Source organism: Manduca sexta, unplaced genomic scaffold (assembly GCF_014839805.1).
Source record: "Manduca sexta isolate Smith_Timp_Sample1 unplaced genomic scaffold, JHU_Msex_v1.0 HiC_scaffold_28, whole genome shotgun sequence".
NCBI lineage: Eukaryota > Metazoa > Arthropoda > Insecta > Lepidoptera > Sphingidae > Manduca > Manduca sexta.
Genome location: NW_023593800.1, coordinates 694,740 through 718,229, shown reverse-complemented (window position 1 = coordinate 718,229; position 23,490 = coordinate 694,740). Strand labels below are relative to the sequence as shown.

General features: G+C 35.2%; 1 protein-coding gene across 3 annotated transcripts in view; it reads left to right on the top strand.

Annotated features, from left to right (window-relative positions):
* The window catches only part of LOC119188401 (MAGUK p55 subfamily member 5-like), a 103,266-nt gene that overhangs the window by 71,572 nt on the left and 8,204 nt on the right, over positions 1 to 23,490 (top strand). For 2 of the 3 annotated variants that reach the window (XM_037446256.1, XM_037446257.1), the window contains 2 exons: positions 20,468 to 20,660; positions 22,354 to 22,577. In XM_037446256.1, coding sequence (XP_037302153.1) covers positions 20,468 to 20,660; positions 22,354 to 22,577 — 417 coding nt within the window. Of the gene's footprint in view, positions 1 to 6,850; positions 7,147 to 20,467; positions 20,661 to 22,353; positions 22,578 to 23,490 lie in introns of those variants that run through there. The other variant, XM_037446258.1, reaches the window with a different exon arrangement.

The following is a 23,490-nucleotide window of genomic DNA, read 5'->3' as shown; positions in this document are numbered from 1 at the left end:
ATTACTACTATTACATATACAATGTATTATGTTAAACGCTCTTTTTACAGTAAAATAGTTACAATTTAATATGATAACATCCAACCAGAGAGAATAATAGAATAGTCGCGCGTGACATATCTTCTCTTCTGCCAGCTAGACCACGCAGCCGAATACTTCCGGAAACGCCCGATGTAATTAACATTTTACTCCGTCTTTAAGGAACTATAAATAGCAAAGTGAAATGTTTATACAGAAATTCTAAAATACCACGTCTACAATACAAATTCTCACATCTTAAATTGTTTTCAAAGTCGAACGGCGACAGACGGACCTACGTCTCTGAACGTTAATATGCAGCTTGTCGGTGACGTGTCCTGACGTCACTGCAATAGCGCAAGACGCGGCTGTTAACCTACATGGCGTGAGACCCGGTTCAATGAACAACTCCTCTCATTACGTCACTGTTTTCATCTTTTACTATTGTGACATTCATGTTGGTCAGTGTCCTAATTGGACTAATGAAAAAATTCTATTCCCGTCTAGCTTTGTTACTTCTATATCCTATTTAAATTTTTTATCTACGTTTTAGGAAATATTTTAAAATAAATTAACTGTTTAGATTAGTTTAACTTGTTCCAGGTGTGTCTCTGCCACTCCCGAATAATAAATATGAATTTATTAAGTTTAGTCATTGTCCAATTTCTAACAAATGGTTTTAGGATACAAAGAATATATCTAAAGTTATGTGCATGGTTACTCGTGTCATGATCCGTCAATATCGGGATTCCGAGGGGTTTGGGCCGTCGACATATTGACCCGCTGCTGTGTGATCGATTACCAGATCCTTGGAACTATCACCAATAGTGTTACACTATCTGTGTTGGATAGAAATGCTTTTACTGTTACACAAGCTTGCTATATTTAACCTACATTACCAGTAACTTTTTTCATGAATTTTAAAAGTAATAGCTAAAGTAAAAGCCATAAGAGTTGCTACAACACAAACTTGGTTAAATTAAAAGCGATTAGAGTTGCGACAATACACACGTAATAGTTTGACAAAAGTAATAATTATTGCAACTGGCACATTTATTTAAAAATCTAGCACCTAAAGTGCGATACAAACACAAATAAACATAGATTTCGGAATAGACTTATCTCCGAACTGAACTCGGGACTTGCGATACCATGGTCTATAATGCCTTCATTATAATAAGTTTATAGACACATCCTAGCATATTACAAAACAAATTCCCTTGCCGCGTCTGTCGGTCTGAAGTGATAAACTCAAAAATTACCGAACGGATTTCGATGCAATTTAGTATGGATATAGTTAAACCCCCTTATTCATAGACGTTATTTATCTAAAGACGGAGCATTGCTGTGATAACAAGTCTGTTTCTCAGCTTTGTTTATTTGACAGCTTGCTGTTTGTTCAGCTTTGTTTATCTGACAGCCAACTAGATTCAAGTTGTATCTCAATATTAGCCAATCACAACCGCCCTATGTCTACGCACTGCAAAGGCTGCCATGTCGTCAGCACTGAGAAACGAACTTGTTATCACAGCAATGCTCCGTCCTTAAATAAATAACGTCTATGAATAAGGGTGAAAGACTTTAGGTAGATCATAGAATACTTTTTGTCCCGGAATAAATCTTTCACGCAGACAAAGTCGCAAGTCAAACCTAGTAAACAATAAAAATAAACACTAGTCATAACTCTTGTATAATACAAGGCGGACGCTGTATTAATTACTCTGGCTAATGAGCGCCCAATCTGCTGTACAAATTCCGGTAACTAGATCAAGACAAATAGCCAAGCCACCATTTTTAATTCATCAAGCTGTTTAGTTTATACAATAAATTTACTGAGATTTTGAGTTGAGAATTTTCATTGTAAAGATAGTATTATTTTATTTTATATCTTAATCTATAAGAAATTTATAAAACATTGTTCTCTTTTCTGTCTGTCTGTATGTTATCGATTTTCCCAAATCTACTGAATGGTTTTTTATGAAATTTGGTATGAAGATAGTATAAGGCCCTGGGGAGGTTATAGACAACTTTCTATCCTGGGAAAATATATAGCGGGACTTTTATCCCGGAAAACTCCTTCACGATGGCAAAGCATCGAGCATAAGCTAGTTATTGATAAATGTATTGTCGCTCTGGTTTTAACAGCGAAGGGGAACGAATTAATTAAAACATAGTTTATGGATACAGTACAATCTATATTAATATTACTTACATTTCCGTTTTAATATACACTTCCTCCTATGTTTATACGTGCAAAAACGAACAGTTGTAACAATCTGTTTCATGTCCTTTCTCTTATACGAATGGATAGTTTTTGTATTCAAGGCAACTTATAACTTTTTCTACATCCGCTACAAAACCGGAGTTTTATTTAATGAACATTTATATATTACACACACACACCACGCATTTATCCCTGAAGGGATATGCAGAGACGCAACCAGGGCACCCACTTTTCGCCAAGTGTTTCCGTCCCGTGATGTGATAGGGGGCGAGCCCATCGTCATATCAAGCACGTATTCCAGACCCTGGGCTGATACTGAGCAGAAAAAGCAAATATCGCTTTGCAGACACGGGATTCGAACCCAGGACCTCAGATCGCTGCTGTACCTCGCATGCAGTCCGCCACCGAGGCAGACAAGGCACCGAGACATTACTCAACAAATATATTTAAAAAATATTTCTCATTTTGTTTTCCACTCATAAGTCAATATTTTTTTTAATATGTGTATTGAAAAATAAAGAAATGACGATGTCGGTAACAAATAAAAAAATCTTTTTTCTTAGTATACGTCAGTCATTATCGTTTTATTTAATTTGTTTTGTCACTTTCTTTCTCCAATAAATGGAAAGAGACAAAATATTTAACTCAATTACTGATTAAAACTACATTGGTATTGCGACATAAATCAGCACTTGATATTAAAATAAACCTGTACTCACGTAATAAATATTAATGTTCAAATACAATACGAACGCGGTTATAGAAATGAACAGAATATGTAAATGGCGTGCCATTGTATTGTAATATAATGTTTTTAATACGACACATACTCGTGTTCTTATGTGCCAAATGGAACATGGGTACCGACTGTTTAAAAATAGTATAAGGTCATACAACGAGAAATAGTTTGAGAAGCGTAATAAACAACTTGGATAATTTAAAAATATTAAAATATTAAATTTATAGCGAATTATAATGTTTACTACTACTGTCTTGGATCTAATCAAGAAACACTTTCTGTAGGGAATTAGGAGTAGGTTTGATCGCACGAAATCTCTTTATTCGGTTTGCTAGGAAAAGTTATTACTGATCCCTCTTTTTTACATTTGACTCGTTCTCCTTCAGCGGCGTCGACACAACATATTTTTTTCAAATTTTACATGTATGTTGAAGGATTGATTTAGCTTTACGTCTGCCGTACGTCAACCGAATTAAAGAATCCCCATCCCAGACAGATCGTAAAAAAAACACATAAAATTTTGCCCGTCCTGAAAATTGAACCCATAACCACCCAGTCCAAGTACGTTGCCACTAAGTAGGTGGGCATTTGAATATCTAATCCATAACAATATACATTTCATACTATCTGTTAACATTGAATCTAGTGTCACATATCAGTAAAATCAATCCGGCATCTGGCGAAACAAGCCTGACCTTTAGATCAGATTTAGTTTCCGTATTCTACTCAAAGTGAAATGTTTCAAGGTTGAGTTATGAAATCATTTGTAATCCGAGAATATAAATGAACATATAGATAGAACAGCGATGTAATTATATTTCTTTTCTTGTTTTACATCACAAAATGACGACCAAACGCTCGCCTGATTGCGAGAGTTATGCTTAGCTATAAAGAGCATCAACACTTCCCATGACCTTGAATTACAAAGCTGCATTTGTCTCATATAGCATTGGATTTTGAGTCTTGTGTTGACTTTTTTGCTCAATTTCTGCTTTATTTTCCAATGAAAATTATATTTGTCAAGATTAAACCACTTATCCCTATCGTCGGATATAAATGAACTCGTTATGAAGTAATAATAAATATACTACATCGGAAATCAATTCGAAACCTCTCACGTCGTCAGCTGTTACAGTTTTAATTAACTCTTCGGTTTACTCTGCATTTTATTTATACACGTCAGCAGATAAATTATCCTTGTCCAAGAGTTTGACTTCTGCATCTTTGAAACTAGGAACCCCAGATAGATCTACAAGTGTTTTCTTATGACTTGCTGTTAGGTTTTCGTCATTATAACATAAAATATGTGAATTCACAGCGGGAAGTTATCCGTGATGATCATTGAAATGATTCCTTGAATAATTATCTGGCAATATACATAAACATCAGTAAAGTTAAAGTTTGCAATTTCAAAGACATTACACAAATAAACGGTCACCATAGATATCTGTTAAAAGTTTCGCAACATTCCCAGTACGGGAGTAATTTATACTTTAGCCATTTTTTTTATAAACACTCAAACTTTTTGATGAAATATCCGACGGGAAAATAATGTTGCTATACTAAAAAGTGTTGTGCTGAAGCGTATATTTGAGAGTGTTATGTGGTTTATTGGTGCATGAAGTATTAACATTAAGGGCTAGCGCACACGCGGTTGCTATTTGAAATCGCGCGCATTTTTCACTGATACTTGGCCGATATATTATGTGTACAGTGTTGCCTACGCACTACAATACAATTTTATGACTCAGTGTTGAAAATCTCTTTTAAAACACTCGATATTGTTGTTATTGGTGGTCGCGTCAGGTTGTATGTTCCATTATATTGATATTATTGGATACCTGCTGAGTTTATAATTTATATCTTGTACTGAGTGTAATTAGGCAACAGGTTCTGCAAGCGGTATATACCAAACATGAATTAGTTATTATCATACGGTAAGTTTCACTGTAGATCTTCTTGTTGCCTATAACATCGCTGTAGAGTTTATAGAGGTTACTTCACTTATTAATGTTCTATAATCTATATATATAAAAATGAATCCCTATTTCCCTTGGTCACGCCATCACGCGTGAACGGCTGGACCGATTTCACTATTTGTTTTTTGTTGTGTTTGTTATTGTCAGGAGAATGTTTTTATGAATGAAAAAAATCAAATAATTGCTCGGAAAATTAGAAAATTTAAGAAAACGTAACGAATATATTAAATTTATATAACTGTCAATTGTTTGAAATAACTGTCAGCGATTGACAAAATGCGCGCTGAAAATTCATAGTTAAGACGGGACAATGTCTGTCGGGTCAACTAGTAATTATATAGATTAAAAGCTAAAATCTCAATGTCCGTAACCGCGAAATTTTCCAACGGATGTGCGCCAGCCCTAATGTTAAATGGGTTTTCATAACCAATTATTTATGCATGTACAACAAATAGGCAATAATTCTGTATTCTTTACGTAAGCTTTGGTAATTCGGCACAGATTAAAATCAACACAGCCGCTAGCCAGGTGCACATAAAAACCAGTTTTTTCGTTATTCGATACCGAAATGTTTAAAATTGGAACAGAAGTTATTCTTTGCCTTTTTAATATTTCGCTATTAACTGTAAATACTAGTCTGCGGTGTCCGTGTGTTTTTATGGCTTCCGTTTTTCATGAGCACTCTTCTAATTTATTATCGAACAAATCCTTTTCTTCTAAATTTTTTCACTATCTACTTTTTATTTATTAACGTTTCGTATAAGATAAATGTCTATCACTGGTTCCTCACCTTATTAATATTGTAACCCCTATAATCTATGTGGAAAACTAATTTTACCCCGCCATCAAAATGTTGTCAAAACAAACAGTACAAGCATCTTAATCATAAATTGAACATCAGCCTTACATTTTTAACTTCAGCTTTGTACTTTATTATTGACGATCCTATAATTAGGTCTTTAACCCCGTGAAAAAGTTGATTTACCCACGCAGGGGGTAATTATCCATAGGTTAGGAACCCAATGTCTATAGGGATACTCGATATGTCTATGCTTTCCATTTTGACTCCTATTTAATTAAGGGTCGAAATCGTATAATCCAGTAGAATTGGAGATCACCTTTGCCTTAGCCAGTAAGGTTTATTATCCGCAAGTTGTTATCATACTCCGGGCAAAATAATTTCTCATTTCGGAGCGCATCTATTTAGTTCATACTTTGAACTCTTGAAACAAAGTTTTACGCTTGGATCAGTTTGAAATTGTGGCGCTGAGAGCGTAGGCCATTAGAGTTTGATAAGCTTTAAAATTTAACTTTTATGTGTTGGTTATTGTTTTCTGTAGTTATGTAACTTTGTTTATCGACACGCAACTGTGGGTAACACTTAAAAAACTATTATGGTTTAAGTAGTCTTCAAAGTCTTTGTAATGAACCAAGGAAAAACGATTTCCACCGAAGTAAATCTTATTTCTGAAGTTAATATTTATAATGTACTTTTAAATATTTGACTTCTGAGTACGATTCGTCTTTATGAATGAGGGATTAGACCTTTTGTTTGAAATGATAACTTGTTGCGACTTCCTAGATTTCAAGTACTCTTGAAATTCTTATGATTTTAATACCATCTTTAGATGCTTATAAATAATGTAATGTTCAAAAAGTTGAATTCCGAAATACTGTCATTTATTTATTATTTATGTTATCATAATATGCACTCGTTTTTATACAAATTATAAAACCATTACAAATTTTATCCATATTTTATAGTGCAGTGATAAAATCCGAGATTATAAGTGATAAAAATGATGTGTAAGTGATTGGAAGACTATGAGATCAAACAGGTCTAGGATAAGACCTAATATATGTTGAAAAGGTATTCAATGAACAGCAACCATAAGCTATATGTACAAGAACAAATAGTTTGGGAATTGTGGACTCTATTCTGAACCACTATTTGATGAACAATAAAGTGAATGAAGATTGAAGACTACACGAACATCTGAAGCTATAAGACCATAGACATAAGGTTGATAATTACAAGTACTACAAGGGAATCAAGGCAATCAAGTATACGGATGATCACGTGGGTATGTTAGGGCCCCATTAGCTGCAGAATGGTGTCGTCCTCCCCTCGGGCGCAAGCACGCTCGCAACACGACGTTGATCCGCAACGGATAAAGGCTTATTCCGTAAGTATTGATTTGTGTATGCATATTGTTCTCAAATGTAAGTGGTAGATTCGTGGATTGTACCAAACCTATGTTGTATACTGCTCACTGCTGAGCATGGACCTCCTCTACTATTGAGAGGGTTTAAGCTTTAGTAATCCACGTTGGCCTAGTGTGCGTTGGACTTTAAATACTTTCGAAATTATTTTTAGAGGATTCCCAGGTTAGGGTTAATCCGATGTTTTCCTTCATCCTTAAAGCGGTAATTGATTTACAAAATACATGTAACTCTGAAAAGTCTAAGTTGAGTGCCTTGGGTTTTGAACGTGCAGATATTTCGACAGACCGTTTCCTTCCCAACTAGGCTGTCGTGGGTTTAGAACATGTAAGGAATTCCTATTAAGGTCTAATTTTGATGCTCTAATATTGTCGTATGTATCTACTTTAATTGTAGCTGCGCTTGTGTAAAGGTAATTCCCAAAATTAACGTTCAGTGGATTTTTTTAAGAATAAAAAGGTACTTTATGGGTATGTGAATAATGTATGTGAGTAAAGTAGCTCGGTCTACAGATCTGTGTATCATCCTTCCTATTCCATTCAGCGATTAATGCTTAAACTTCCAGCAAATATCTAAATACTTGCCAAACTTTCACACTTATAATACGTAAGTTACTTAAAATTTCACCTTTACCTAATCTGGGAATAGAACTTACTATCAAAGTTTCCTAGTATACAACGCCTAATGGACCGTATTCAATAGCCTCTCACATTGTAAGAAGACTTCTAAATATTTAGGGTACTGCGCGAACCTTAAGCGCAAGAGAAAGTTCGTACCAAGTTTGCTATGTACTTACTAATAGTCGGTTTAGTAAGGAAGCGTTTCCATTGCAGCAAATAAGGTAATAAGCCAGTTTTTTGATATCGACTTTTCAACTGATTTATTTATTAAATTGTTAGAAACTAAAGCGGTTGTAATAAAATAACAAAAAGAATCACTGACTACAGATATACTTTTACACATATTACACAAACCAAACGACCGGTACTACTGTCAATGACAACGACTGCCTCGGCCTGTCAAACTTTCAGTGTTTTTATAGCAAAAAGTGTCAATTACCCCTCACAAATATATTTTTATCCTAACAATATTAGCGTTTGCCCTTGGCTATGTCCGCGTGCAAAAGTTTTTTCGGTATACATATTTTCCCAGTATAAGATCCTATAGCACTCATGAGTAATGTAGCTTTTTAATAATTAAAGAATTTTCAAAATCGGTTCAGCAGCTCCAGAGATTAGCCCCTACAAACTATCCTATCTAATCCTATGTAATTGTGATTTTAATATAATTCGATTTTTTATTTAAGAGTATAATAATTGGCTGCAGGGCAAAGCAACTAACTCTCAATCTATTGAGTTTTTTTTTTCACTATCACTTATAGAAAGTATTTTTTTTTTATTTATTTCCTAAAACATAGTTTTACATAACAAGGTTTTGGTCCCAAACTAGGTTATACCTGTATTTTGGGAGAGTTTGATCAAATTTAGTGTCCGCTCCAATGGGAACGTGTCCTTAGTTCCCGTTCGTGTCAGACTTAGGAACTAAGATTCAAGAGTAACCAGAAGTAGTGACGTTGACGCCTTTGTTCTAGAACTGGGTTTGAGAACTCTGCTTGAATGTTTTATGATGTTAATACGGAAGTTAATTATAATTCATGTTCTTTTGAAATAATTTTCTTCGTTATGAGGGACATAATTAGTAAGATAAACTTTCCAAAAATAATTAAAGAATAAATGTAAATGGTTTAGAATAGAACTAGAACTGATCTTTACTTGTGTGTAAATGATGAAAATTCTTATAATATTCTTCTTATAATTCTTTGTTAGAGAAAAGTCAAAGGAGTTAAAGATTATAGTTGACACATCGATTATACAACACGATAAATCATTTTAGAGTATTTCCCCAAATATACTATACTAACAACAAAGAAAATTATTCCCGAACAGGCACAGTAAACTGATATGTAATAAAATACGACTGACAGAAAAAATGTATTTCACAAAATTTATTTCACATAAAAAACAGTAGTCGAAATATAAAAACACGAAGGTGGACTGTGGAAAATAAATCAGATACATAGCTAAAACTAAAACAGTGTAGCAACTACGGGAATTCCTCAATCCGTTTAGAATATAACTTGATCCGACAACGGTGTTGGCAGCTGACGAAAATCTATGCAGCCTTTGAGCAGGGCTTGGACTACGTGACCTAAACACGTTGATATAAAACCGCTGTCGATTCGTCCATCGGAAAATTACGTCGTAAATACTATCCTATTAATGGAAAGGTTTATGTAGTTTGTTAGTTTATCACGCATAAACCACTGAGTGGATTTGACTGAATTTTGAACATATAGGTAGACCAATTCCTCAAAACAAATACCTTTTTATCAAGAAAGATTCAAGGAAGCGAAACAGCAAGCCAAAACTAGTTAACCATAAAACCGTCTACAGCAGAATAAAAAACAATTAGTTAAGCTTTTCGAGTTGTGGAATCATTTTAATCGATAACTTATGAGTTAAAGGGTATGGTATTTTGGTGTTATTTACTACTTCAATAGATTATTGGATCGTACATGCAGGGACACCTAAGGGTGTTATTTGGCTATTATTGTTGTCTAGCTATATATCACTATTGTTGTCCGTTTTGGCATTGTGAGCAGTGTAATTCCTGGGTGTTTGTAGACGTAATAAATGTCTGAGAGTAACGAGGGCAATGCGATACAGTATTGTGTCCATTCCGGCATTTAATCGACAAAATATTTTAAACGCTGGATGATGAAATAACATTGCTAAAAGCTATCTTTCCGTGACATAAATGCATTTTTAGTAGTCACTCCACAAAAAGCCTGTACAGGTACTTTCGACTTACATAATCCACTCGAGCAAGTCCGCTAAATCACGAAGCGAATCGCCTTTTTAACTATCGGCTATCAGATAGTTTTAAGTGTAGACGCAAACTTATCGTCTTGACAAGAGACCGTGTGAAAATAGAGTAAAAAAAGGACTCAATATCTTTGTTCAGTGGTATAAAATTTCGCATTAAAATAATATTGATTATAAATTAATTTAGGAACTAATAATAAAAAAAAAAACCGTCAATATTCTAGCATAATACCCCGTTAGTCCTTTTTTTATTTATTTTTTATTGCTTTGAATAGCAAGACGAGCCGTTCGCCTGATGGTAAGCGATACGACCGCCAATAAACAGTACAAACACCATCTAACACTTTTAATTACAAAGTATTGTTTGGTATTCCACTGCGCTCGCCATCCTGAGACATGAGGTATTAGTCTCATTATATCCCGTAGTTACATCGGCTGAAATGTTCATCAAACAGGAACACAACAGAGACGACATACTGCTGCTTGGCGGCAGAAATAGATATTACGGTGGTAAATACCCAGGCGGACTCTCAAATATGAGAGACCTACCACCAGTAAAAATCAGTTGTGCAATCACTTAATAAAACTATTTCGCGGCGATAAGTCTGCGTAAAACTTTAGTAGTCGTGTTAATAGCCCCGAGCGGAGGCGAGTCGTGTCTCGTTCTAATTCATCCGTTGCGTAAACTCGTACGCTGTGTTTACTACGTACGTACGTGTGGGCGCTTTTATATAGTTAATAACAAACACGCAGGCCTTTAAGCCCAACGGAGTAGGCAGAGGTGCAACCCCGACACCTACTTTTTGGCTTGTGTTCCGTCCTATGATGTCATAGAATATGTCGCCATTGGGCACAAATTCTAGACTCCGGGCTGATACCAAACAGAAACCAATGCAGACTTGCCAGACTCGGTATACGAACCCGGAACCTCAGCGGTGTCGTACCGCAGACGCAATACAACAACGCCACCGAGGCAGTTGTTAATACTGGTATAGAATTTGGTGACGTCACCGTTTATCCTGTTTTGTTCTGTGGCGTTTTATAAATAAAAAATCATAGTTAAGTGTTTGCCAAGGTCTGTCAACTGTAGTTGCTTTAGAGATTGCAATTCTCGTTTATAAAAATATTTAGAGACCCTGCCTTTAGAGAAATGCAACGTGTAGGATTGTGGCCAAAATTTTCTATAAGTTTGGCCAATCAGTAAGATAAGAAACTTCACAACAATGACGTATCATAAAATCATATATTTTCAGCCTAAATCTAGTGAAGTATACATTTGTTTCGCGTCTACTACTCGTAAATGACAGCAGACAGGAGATGGATTACGCGCGGAATCTCGTCGAGAGTGCCCCTGATCTGGATATATGGCGCAAACTGTAAGGGAATGTAATTTTACACGCAAATAATACGATGAATAAGGCTGTGTTCAGGTTTGTTTTACATGAAAAGGATAGGATTTGTGACAAAGCAAATGATGACACTAAAAGGAATCATTGTAGACTAGTTTTTATTCGCGGCTTCGCCCGCATGCAAGAGTTTTTCGTGATAAAAGTCCCGATATATTGTCCTGGAATAAAAAGCCAATATCCTATAGCCAGGGTCTCAATCTACATACCAAATTTCATCGAAATCCGTTGAATAGATTGTTCAGGCTAGCAGACAGATGCGGAAGGGGACCAACAACCTAAACCTTTCTCGAGAATAGCACTATTTTTAAGTAAAAACCGTACAAAAATCCGTTCAGTAGATTTTGAGAAAATCGATCACATACAGACAGCTTTTGGAGATTGTTTTGTAATATGTATAAGCATGAAAACTAATTTTAATTAATCTTATGTTATTCGTTAATTAGATTAATTGTACTTCCTTCAGTTATACACCTGCACCTGACCTGCAAATTTACCATCTGCATCACGTTACTTTGGAAAACAGTTCGTAATATTTTAATGGACTTAACCGATCTCGTTTTTACGATTAGCATCAGCCATTTTAATCTTACATAATGCCTTACACAATGGCTATTAGCAAATTAACATCGTGAGTGTTCCATTAGACAATAAAAAGTAAACATTTTGTTCGTGATATCATACGTAATGATATCTTTACAAAGACTAATGAGAAATTCAAAACTCATCTCATCTGTCCTAGTTTCCTTAGCGTCTGTATTTTAAACGTCTAAGCAAAACAAAGGTTTGTCCGAGAGACCAGATCGGTTTGAAAATCTCATTAAGTTAATTGAAGTATAATTAGTGTTCGTATGTATTATTTTGGACTAACGGCAACGTAAGATCTGACGGCGTTAAAGGTTATTTTCTTTTAGGTTCAAGAGGGGCAGTCAGTAGGAACTAAGTTTTGTATTTTTTATAAACACGTTTGTATTGCTATACATTGAAAATATGTGCACGATAAAATCTTTACCTCGTTCCTTATCACAATATTGGATGGAAATATTGATAAATTACGAATGCACGCTCCATTGTAGAGTCCTAACTCTACGTACTTCTTAGAAGACCCACGTAAGATTAAAGCTTATAAATTGATTTAGTCCTTTACTTCTTTAGGCAATTCATCGCTTTTGTTACTTAAACGGACGAAGCGAGGGAAGTATGCCAGAATTGTGCAATGTGGCAATCCATAGTCTCTGCCTACCCCTACGGGATAAAGATGTGATACTACGTATGTATGTATGTATGTAATTTAAATTCCATCATAAGTAGAAAACTGTTCAAGCTACTTCCAATTACATCAAGCCGCAAAACTTCATTGCTATCACAAAAGACTATAAAAGTGCTTCTACATAAACAACAGATCTTTGAGATTTGTTTTGTTTTAACTCGTTCGTTACCAACGCTTTCGACGTGCCTACAAATTCCGCCCCAGATTGCAAGCGGAAAGTATCTGAGACATTTCTTTGAAGCACAAAGGGGCTGCCGTCATACTAATTTGCATTATTTCAAATTGTGTACGGAGTTTAAACTTTAAGTGAGGAGACAATGAAAAGCTGTGGAAATGTATGGAATATTAGTGGTGAAGCGTATTTTAATTAGAATACAGTAGAAAAAGAAAATAAAAAAAAATGGTAGAATTGTAAAGTATTCATACGTAGACGGTATTTCCATCCCACTTCATCTATGTCATGTAGCATATTGTCTTTCGAGATAAATTTTCAGGCCAGATCAAAAAACGCAATAAATTTGATTATGCTTGGTCTAGAATTTGACTTAAAATCGAATGACAGGTTATTAGGATCATTTATTAAGTACTTTGTGATTCCAAATTTGGGAAGGTACTACTGTTATAATCAAACCTGAAATTTACCATCCACCAAGAAACCTGCTGATCTCGAAGACTAACATATAGTATTTTTTTACAAAACCGAGTATCATTTCATCCAAATGCTAACCTAAACACGTTTTGAGTCACGTAAGACAATTGCAGCCCACTTTTGTACGTAAAGTTTGGAAGGAGTGACGTCAACGGCGGTGTACCAGAGCGGCTCGCCACAATATCTTTGTTTTATATGCTACGGAAATGAGTACAATAATATGTCTCTTTTTTTATTCTAAAGATGTATATTCTGCCTGTGTTTAATGAAATTACTTGTATTGCTTTGATTTTTGTAATTGTTTTAATCTGCCGCTGGCCTAGATAATTGTTTAGTATTTTTAATAGAGTTCAAAAAAAGGAAGAGGTTCACATTCGTCATTAAAATTACTAGTTAAGCTAGGTAAATATGAACAAATGTACTAAAACAATGTTTAGTTTTTTTAGACACTGACTCTAAAATTGGTAACCAGTATATAGGTAATGTTAAATTATTTTTTGTTTTTTGAAGGCGGTATAATATTTTGTTAAAAAGTTTGGATACCTTTAAGTCTTTCTCGGGAATATAACATTAGTGATTTTTGTCGGGTTAATAATCACGTCATTTCCCGGCTAATACTTTTTATGCACAAAACCGTTATCCAATCCAATTTGTTTAAAGTCTGTATCGTTTTTACAACAATTCGACCTATGCCAAGATTGAAAAGCAGAAAACCGTTACCATTTGACATTCAGTTGCGGTGTGATATATGGAGAAACGTATAACACATTGACATGATGTTTGAATGAAAATTATGTAATTTTAAAGAAGTTCCAGTAAAGCCATTTTGTAAAATGAAGAACAGCACTTGTGACGTGGATTTAAAACCCGTATAGAGACGTCGACGATAAGAAGCTAAATCTAGATTCCCTGTGTGGTTTGGAAAGTAGGTTTAATGTAGTTCAGTTTTGACAGATTTAGACTTGAACTTAATAACTTGAATATACCGTCGCAATCGTATAAAATTGGTGGCGCAAACCAAATTTCGAAACGTATATTTATTCGGGAACTGTCAGTTGTGTAGAAATATTTAACATTGATTTTTGATATGAGAAATTTGTTTGGGTGATGGAAAGCATTATGGTAACCTGTAATAACTGCGCAGGACTTAAATACACAATAATAAAATTGAATTTTTTTTACAATACCCAAAAATATACGCTGCCTTCTGTGCGTCTATACACCTTGTGAAGAGTGTAAATAAACAAATGAATATAGTACACAATCACACAGCACTAAATGGCATTGCTGCGCTCAGGACTTCAAAGCGTGATATTAAGTTCCACAACGCCCAATTACACTAGCAAAGTCCGAACGGGAACAACACTGCTCCAGAAGTTTCCGTTTAAATTCAATCTTATCCAGTTGGTGGACGAGTTAATCTGGCACACCCGCCTTCACATCCACTGAATTATCACGGTCCATTGCCGGGCCACCTGGCTCGCTCACGACTGATACGAGATAAGTGAAGGAAAATTCTCGCTAAAAATAGACGTGTTTTTCTTGGTCCTAGATATTATCAATATCCAGTGTTGTGTTTACTGTGGGATATTTTGACTCGCCCACGCCTGACGGTTATGAGTTCGTCAGAAGTCTGGCTTTTTGTTGTTTTTAATTTTAGATTTTGTGCGATTTGTTTTGTTCAGCCGCAGGACTTGAGGATTTCTTTTTGGTCATAATTTTACCTACCTAAAAGACGAATCTTTCTCATTAGGCAGAATTGACGTTATTGTAACCTATTCGTGTTAAATACTTCTAAAGCTATTGCTTGTTTATGAGCTAATGTCAAGAGTTTCCTTGTAAATAAAATTCTTTACTTACTGATGCAATATCAAACTGTTAACTATGTTGATATGTGTCTTTCATTGCATCAGTAAAGAAATACTTTAGATAAAATTCCATCACAACTGTTCCCAGCTATAGCGCTGGAATCCTCAAGAACATTTTAATTAGATCCCAAAACAAGTAGACCGAATTCAAAAAATGGCTCGTTAAAGCGCGTCGGAAATGGCCTCGGCCACAGCAGTTAGCGCTTTCCAGATTAATGGAATTAAATTATATTACAGAAATTCAGCTTAGTGGCACGATTGCATGTCTTCAAACTAATGGACTGAACAAGGCAAGTTCCCCATCTAGTGATTAAAACTTTCAGATTTCCATACAACTTGTGAATTAGATGGAATATTTTGTGGTCTGTACAGGGCCGGATGGGGTGGAACATGTTTAAAAAATTTGATAATGTTTGAGTAAAATATATAGAATTAAGGCTGCCAGCTACGTGTAGTTGGCAGCTGGAGGCCTTATTTTTATGAAAGATCTAGAGCCCAGAAACTCTCTTTCTAAACTCGAGACTTCGAGTCAAGCAGTGAGAGGTGTTCTACTCAAAATTGATCTACCGATAACGCAACAAAACAAGCAAAGAAAAACATTCATGAGAAAATTTACAGAAAAATGGTATGATGGTGCAAAAACTTCTCTAATACAACACAATTTACGATTCGTCCGACGATGGTCAAATTTATGCATCATCATGATACGTGGGACTTGTATATTAGTGTTAAATAATTTTTGATGAATAAATCTAGCTAAAACTACGCAATAACTGTGGAGTAAGTGCGCCGAAACGATTGGTTTTTAATTACAAAAGAATGTAATTAAAAAGCAAATACGTATTTACAACTACATAGCTATAAAAAAATTATGCTACTAACTTTAAATGTTAATTTGATAATCTATTACCGCATTTTTATGTTATCATTGCAATAGTATCAGGGATTTTATCCATATCATATATTTATTATTGCGACACTTATTTGGAAATATTTTAAAGCGTATTTAAAAATATAACTTTTTTAAACAAATGTATTGATATTAGCTGCATCTTAAACTTTAATGATATTTTTAATCTGTAATATCAGTAACAGAAACTGATCTGAAAATTTTACCAATATTTTGTTATTTCCGTTTTTTTTATTTGTCTATTATATTAATTAGTGGAAAATAGATATATTTTTTATTTATACAAATTTACAGCAAAAAAAATGCATTTTTTAAAACCGTGACCCCGCAATCTATAATCCAGCCCTGCTTCCGTAGCAGGGAAATTATCCGCAGCCTGTCTGCCTCCAATTTTCCTTACAGCTCGTAACACAAAACGTCAAAAGCGACTGAATTTTAGAATGGCCACTGTTCCATTACTTTATAGCTATGCAGTCTCTCGAAAATACTTTACCTACAGCTAAGTTTATATTGAATTTATATTTCGAACGTAATCGTTAATTTTAATATGTAGTGCGATGAACGGCCTGAAACAAGTAGCTGGGAGTTTCTCAGTTTTTCGTACCCTGCAGGTGTGGTTCGTAAATATTTGTTACGGATGGTGGGACACTGAAAGTAGAGTTTCAAGTGTTGGGTCTACGATATAAAACATTTATGGATCTTCTTTACTTGCACAGATGGATATTTTTGTTATGGTGCGATAACTACTACTTAAATGTGTTATGAAAATTAATAAACCTAGATATTTACCATGAATCTTTATCTTCTTTCAAGCAAATTATTTTAGAAATTAAAGTAATAATAGCAATAATAACTAATTGATATTCATAGAATTAAGCCTTACATACGTATATAGGTAGATTGATTGATGGATCTCATATTTTGTTATCTTTAAATGGATTTTTTTTACCTAAGAATATGTGATTATTATTCAAATTTCAATTAATGCAATACTATTTTCTTTGTAATCTTATATTGTTAATTTCGTTGGCAATCCTTAAAAAACAAAATAAACAAGAAAAAGCTTTACTTATTGTTTTATTCAAATTCTAAAGTTTATACTTTAATACTGTTGCCACAATTTTGAAAATACGTCAATACTTATATGAATACTATAGGCATTTAATCCTAACTACCGCCTTACGCAGGTAGAACTGAAAACGGAAAATAATTTCCCAACTATTTAAAATTGCCTAAAATATGTCGTTATCGGTCGTCGAGTCGTGACATCATAGCAAACACATCTGTATGCTTAACTAATACTTGTTGCCGATTGTACGCGAAGGCCTTTTCCATATCCTCCTTTATTGTTGTTAAAGATCTTCTGAGAATTACACCCACTAGATTTGGCTTAGAACAGTCGATTGAGATAGTATTAGTACTTCAAGATTGATTTAGGTAAATCGGAATTAATTTTTGCTTAGTAAAGTTTTTCATTAACTCTCATATAGTACATTCACATACGCCTTTGATATTCGAAGGAGTGGGGAGAGGCGCCAATGGTGCAATCGATCATCCATGATGTGATACATCTAGCCTCTCCGATATAGTTTTTTACATAATTTTTTTGTTAGAAAAATATTGTTCTTAAGTGGTAGAAGCATGATCAGTTTGACTACAGATTTAATCAACTAGTCAAAGTCTACTGCTGAACGTAGTTCTCCCCATTTGAGCTGAAACCATCCTGTACCTACTGTTTTAAGTCGCTATAGTCTAAAATACGGGCTTAATCGGTATAGATGTAACCAATATTATGTTTTTGCAATTTGCACCTTCTCTTCATATTCTTCCATTTATGTCTTGATTCGTATCCTCAAGTATTTGGTGACAATGATTACCCACTCAATTGTAAGCTGAAAACAAAAAAAAATACGTTCTTTGATCAACCAAGTTGAAACAATGTTCATAAAAGCTTTGCACACGTAAAGGGATGGTTAAATGATTTTAAAACGGCGATTGTAAAATTTTAAACATGGATTGTAAATTGTAATACGCGATTAATTCCAGCTCTGAAAATGCGGAATTAAAAATAGCAGAACGAAATAACTTTAAGTTAATTAAATCGTAACAGCTGAGTATGACGTGAAGGATTTCCAATTTCATTTTAATGTAAGCGTTTGGTATTAAATAATTGGTCCTTCTCGCTTTATAGGTCTAGTGACTTGAATAAGCTAAGATTGGCGTATTCGTTTCCCGGGGATTCAATAGCGATATTTCTGATTTGACACATTCCATAAGTTGATGATTGTTATGATTGGATCAGGTAACACCGGCTTGTCATATAACATATGATGGAAATAAGTTTAGCGAATAGTAGGTTGTAAATTAAAAAAAGTATCTGTAGTTCTTTGTCTGCCAACCTTAAAAATTAATATTCGCGCCATGCTGTCTCAGCGACTACCTACGCCCTCAATCTATTGCGTTTAGTCGTTTAAGCTCCTGACATTTCCCGCTAGTCTCCGTGGTAGAAGATTGACGGCGAAATGAAAATGTGACTGCATTTTGCTATTTTCAATAGATTTAATCCCGGAATAGACAACCTTCGGCTATATTCGTTTCAGTCCGCTTTCGGAACGACACCGATTCTCGTTTACCGAATTGATATTCGAATATTTACTGCTCTATTTTTGATATAAATTGTAGACTGTATAAACTGGAGGATTATGTGTCTTATTGGTATCGTAGTAAATATCATTGTGAAAAATAATGTTTGTTTACGCTTAGGGTCCTATATAAGTGTGTCGCATTCCACGATCAGCCTTTGTATGTTCGATTTTATGTAGGCCGGCATAATTGTGTGGATTGACGACGGGTAATCATCTCTCTTCAGCCACTACTCTATCTGGACCAGGTACAGTGGTGTGACCTGGCCGTGCACATTTAAAAAAAGTTTTGTTAAAAAGTACTCTACTTTTAAATACTTAAGGATCTAAGCGAATATTTGGTTTAGGTATCTATTATATTTACTGTTGAGGTAATATTTGCAGTGTATTGAGTTGTTTTAATATATATATATTAAAACAACTGATTTATTCTTGGAACGTGGTCTACACAATGAGGATATCTAATTGTTTATGTATAATTAAGTACGCGCTAAATCAATTGCCATGCATATTATGGTAAAATTAATTGGCACATCCATTCTACTGATTTTCTACATCCGTGATATTGTTTTACTATGCAAATTATGTTTACATTTATAAAAGTAGAAAATAAAATATTTAGTATTGATAAATTTACATCAAACAGAATAAATGTAAATTCACCAAAAACCTTAAACGAATGGTAAACTAATGCTGTGGAAAATAGATAAGGATTTTTCTTTGGCCTTTGTCATATCCGAATTTTAATTTATAGCTGTCTTTGAACTGACAAAGCTGTAGAAAATGACGTAGACAAAAACTGGGAAGATAATTAATAGACTTCTATGAAGCATTTTGAACCTTATTTAACATAGCTCTGCTGAAAACATAACATTCCGCCTTGATTCACTATTCCGTTACGAAACGCAGATAGAATTTCTTTGATCGTAATGGCAATTCGACAGTAAATCTAATAAAAAATTGGAATTGGAGGAAAACTATGAATTATAGATATCCTCACATCAAAGTTTCGATGACCTCACTATATAACATAATTTGTGTTTCCGTATTCGGCTTGATTTTAAGAGGGGACACAGTAAAGTTAATACGTAATGTCCATTATAGCAATCAAAAAGCGTAAAATAACTTCCGAAAATATTACGTGAAATAAAAAAAATAGGCGATTTGAAATCTAATGCTGTCATCAAAACATTGATAATGTTATAATTAATGCGATAATACTAATACGATAGGACATAACTGTGGCTCTTGACTATAGAAGAGGAATTGCAGAATCATACTTGTTTGACGTTGTTTATAGACTACTCAACTTTGTTCATACATCTAATCTATTAACTGAGTCTAAAAACTTACAACTGGGTTTCAAATCATCTATTATAACAGACGAACATTAATTGGGTCGATTGGGCAGGGATGAATTGAAATAATTTATTTGAACCTGTTAATTGTTATACTTTAGATACCGTCAATGTTAACTCTACCACCAGTTCTCACTAGAGAAGAACGGGCTCCAAACTTTGGATAGTCATATTGTGTCCGACGGTGTTCTATCTGGATTCCATTCCACTTATCAGCTGTAGTGGTATTATTTTGCTGTGCCCCCAAAAAAAACTAGCGAATAACACCGATATTAAACTCAATCTCTCTTTTCCAGGAGCAGTTAAGACAACGCAAAGAAGCGGAGGAGCGGATCGCGGCGCAGAATGAGTTCCTGCGCACGTCCTTGCGCGGCTCGCACAAGCTGCAGGCGCTCGAGTCCAACCCTCCGGTCAGTGGCACTGCGTTCGTCAACGATGCGTACGAAGACGACGTCAGCGATGACTCTTCGCAGCTTTACGCTGTTGTTGGTGAGTACACTGTTTTTTTTTTTTAGATCCTCTAAAGATCCTGAAGTAAGAGACCGATCTTACTTCGATGAATTGTGAGGTTATTGGGTTTAAGGCGAAACCTCAAGGTCCATTTTAATACATTTTGTTTCGGCTTTAATCTGGGTAACTAAACAAGTATTGGCAAGTAAAGAATTTAAATTCACATCTAGTTAGTGATTAGTTCTCGCAGTTGAAAGAAAAACGTAAAAATAATTAATAATCATGGATATTTCTGCCTTTAAAATTTCGTCATATTAAATTTTAAAGGCCGAAATATCCATGATTATTAATTATTTTTACGTTTTTCTTCATAGCTTTATGCATGTAAAGTCTTAGCCCGATCCGTCCAATGGTTTGGGCTGTTCCTTGATATATCACTGTCAGTCACCTTTGAGTTATATATTATATTAACAACTGAAGTTAGCTAAAATTGAGTTTCTCGAAGCCGACCACTATTTATGTACTATGTATTTTGAGACTATGCAATTTTGTCGCGTTCGCGATTCACTTTCACTTTTGTTGAGTTTCAGAACGCGATATTAGATCCTCCAACGCGCACGCGAATTTGAACTTTATGCAGCGGTAATAAATTACAAATTGACTCTCCATTTTGTTTAGAAAACGTTTGTATGGGAAATAGAAAAATGCTGTTTTGAGGATTTTCCCGGCAATTATTCGAATTTTTCTCACCTTTTAAACCTTCCCTAGACCTCCACGAATAATTCAAGACCAAGATAAGATAAATCCGTTCAGCCGTTCTCGAGTTTTAGCGAGACTAACGAACAGCAATTCATTTTTATATATATAGATAAAATTGAGTATACTAGTTGTGCTTCCCAAATTCTACACATATAAACACCCGCATATATTTATGCTGTTAGAGAAATAGGAAAAACATAAATGCGATCAATTGATAACTAAGGAATATCTAAAACGTTCTCCGCTGATTTGATGGGCAATCGTCGTAGTAAACACGTCTATAAAACTACGTTTTCCTCGTGGTCGATATAAAGCGGGTGGCGAATGGTGGGCGAGCGGCGCATTAATTCCGCTTCACGTGTGGATGGCTCCACACCGGAGAGAGTATTGGGCCTTTTATGCGGGCCTCGTGGTACACACCTTGATTGAGAGCCTTAGGAATTTGGTTTGAACATCCAAATGTTATTAACCTAAATTGGTTGTATATTGACAACGGTATTTTATCTATTTCATATTTCTGTACAACTGTATGGTTGGGTGTTCCCACAATGTGATATAGTGTTGTATAACTTTTGTTATGTAACATTATAACACGTTTATTATTAGTAAGTTACATCGTAACTATTCAATGTTGTTACATAACACTTTATCACACGTTTGAGAATACCTTACGACATTTTCAATGTTCTATACACAGTAAATACATTTGTAAACAACACGTAACAATTAAGGTGGCTCTAATAAACAGTATAAAACACTAATGTAATCACAACCTACACCCAAGTAATTCTCATATTATGTAAGAAAAAGCTTATAGAGACGCCTTGAAGTTTATTAAAAGTAAATACTGAAACTGCTGAACAGATTTTAACAACAATTTGCCAATAGATAGTCCGTTTCTGAGTAAATTTTATCGAGAGTATTTATTTAGATATGATTTTTTGAAAATTGAAAATCTATTTATTTCCTCCAGATTACCAAGAAGTATGTGCTGCGCTCACGCGCGTGCAGAAGGCGCTGGGCGCGAGCGGGGAGTCGGCGCTGGCGGCGCGGGTGGCGGGCGCGGCGGGCGCGCTGCTGTGTCCCGCGCTGCGCACCGCCCTGGCCACGCGCAGCGCCGTGCTCACCGCCGCCAGGCACAAGCGGCCCGGCCTAGCGCCGCCGCACACGCATCGCGCCACTGATCGGCTTAAAGATGTGAGTATCCACAAAGATGGTACTTGTCACGTGAACTTGTGGTGATCAATATAGGACATCAAATTGCAATCATTTGTGTTTACCTGGTAATTGAGAAGTGAAAACTTCGGAATATAGGTTACAAAGCGATCTCATAGGACTACTGGTCTAATGTCTTTTTTTTAAATACGTGCTTGGCATTTGACCCCACATCCCACTATTGGATACGGTGGTCGCTAGTCGGGAGCATTTAAAATATATCCTACTACCAGCGAATTCTACGTTTACTTGTCATAAACCTAAGAATCCTCTACGCAAACGTGCTATTTTAAACAGCAAAAATAAAGTAGAGCGTTAGATGAATTTCCAAATAAACAAATGTATTATAGTAAGTGGGAACGAAATGAAATTATAATTATAATCTATACTATTATATAAAGCTGAAGAGTTTGTTTGTTTGTTTGTTTGTTTGTTTGAACGCGCTAATCTCAGGAACTACCGGTCCGAACTGAAAAATTCTTTTTGCGTTGGATAGCCCTTTGTTCGTGGAGTGCTATAGGCTATATATCATCACGCTATACCCAATAGGAGCGGAGCAGTAATGCCTAATCTCAGGAACTACCGGTCCGAACTGAAAAATTATTTTTGCGTTGGATAGCCCTTTGTTCGTGGAGTGCTATAGGCTATATATCATCACGCTATACCCAATAGGAGCGGAGCAGTAATGATTAATCTCAGGAACTACCGGTCCAAACTGAAATTTTTTTTGCGTTGCATAGCCTTTTGTTCGTGGAGTGCTATAGGCTATATATCATCACGCTATACCCAATAGGAGCAGAGCAGTAATGGCTAATCTCAGGAACTACCGGTTCGAACTAAAAAAATCATTTTGTATTGGATAGCCCTTTGTTCGTAAAGTGCTATAGGCTATATA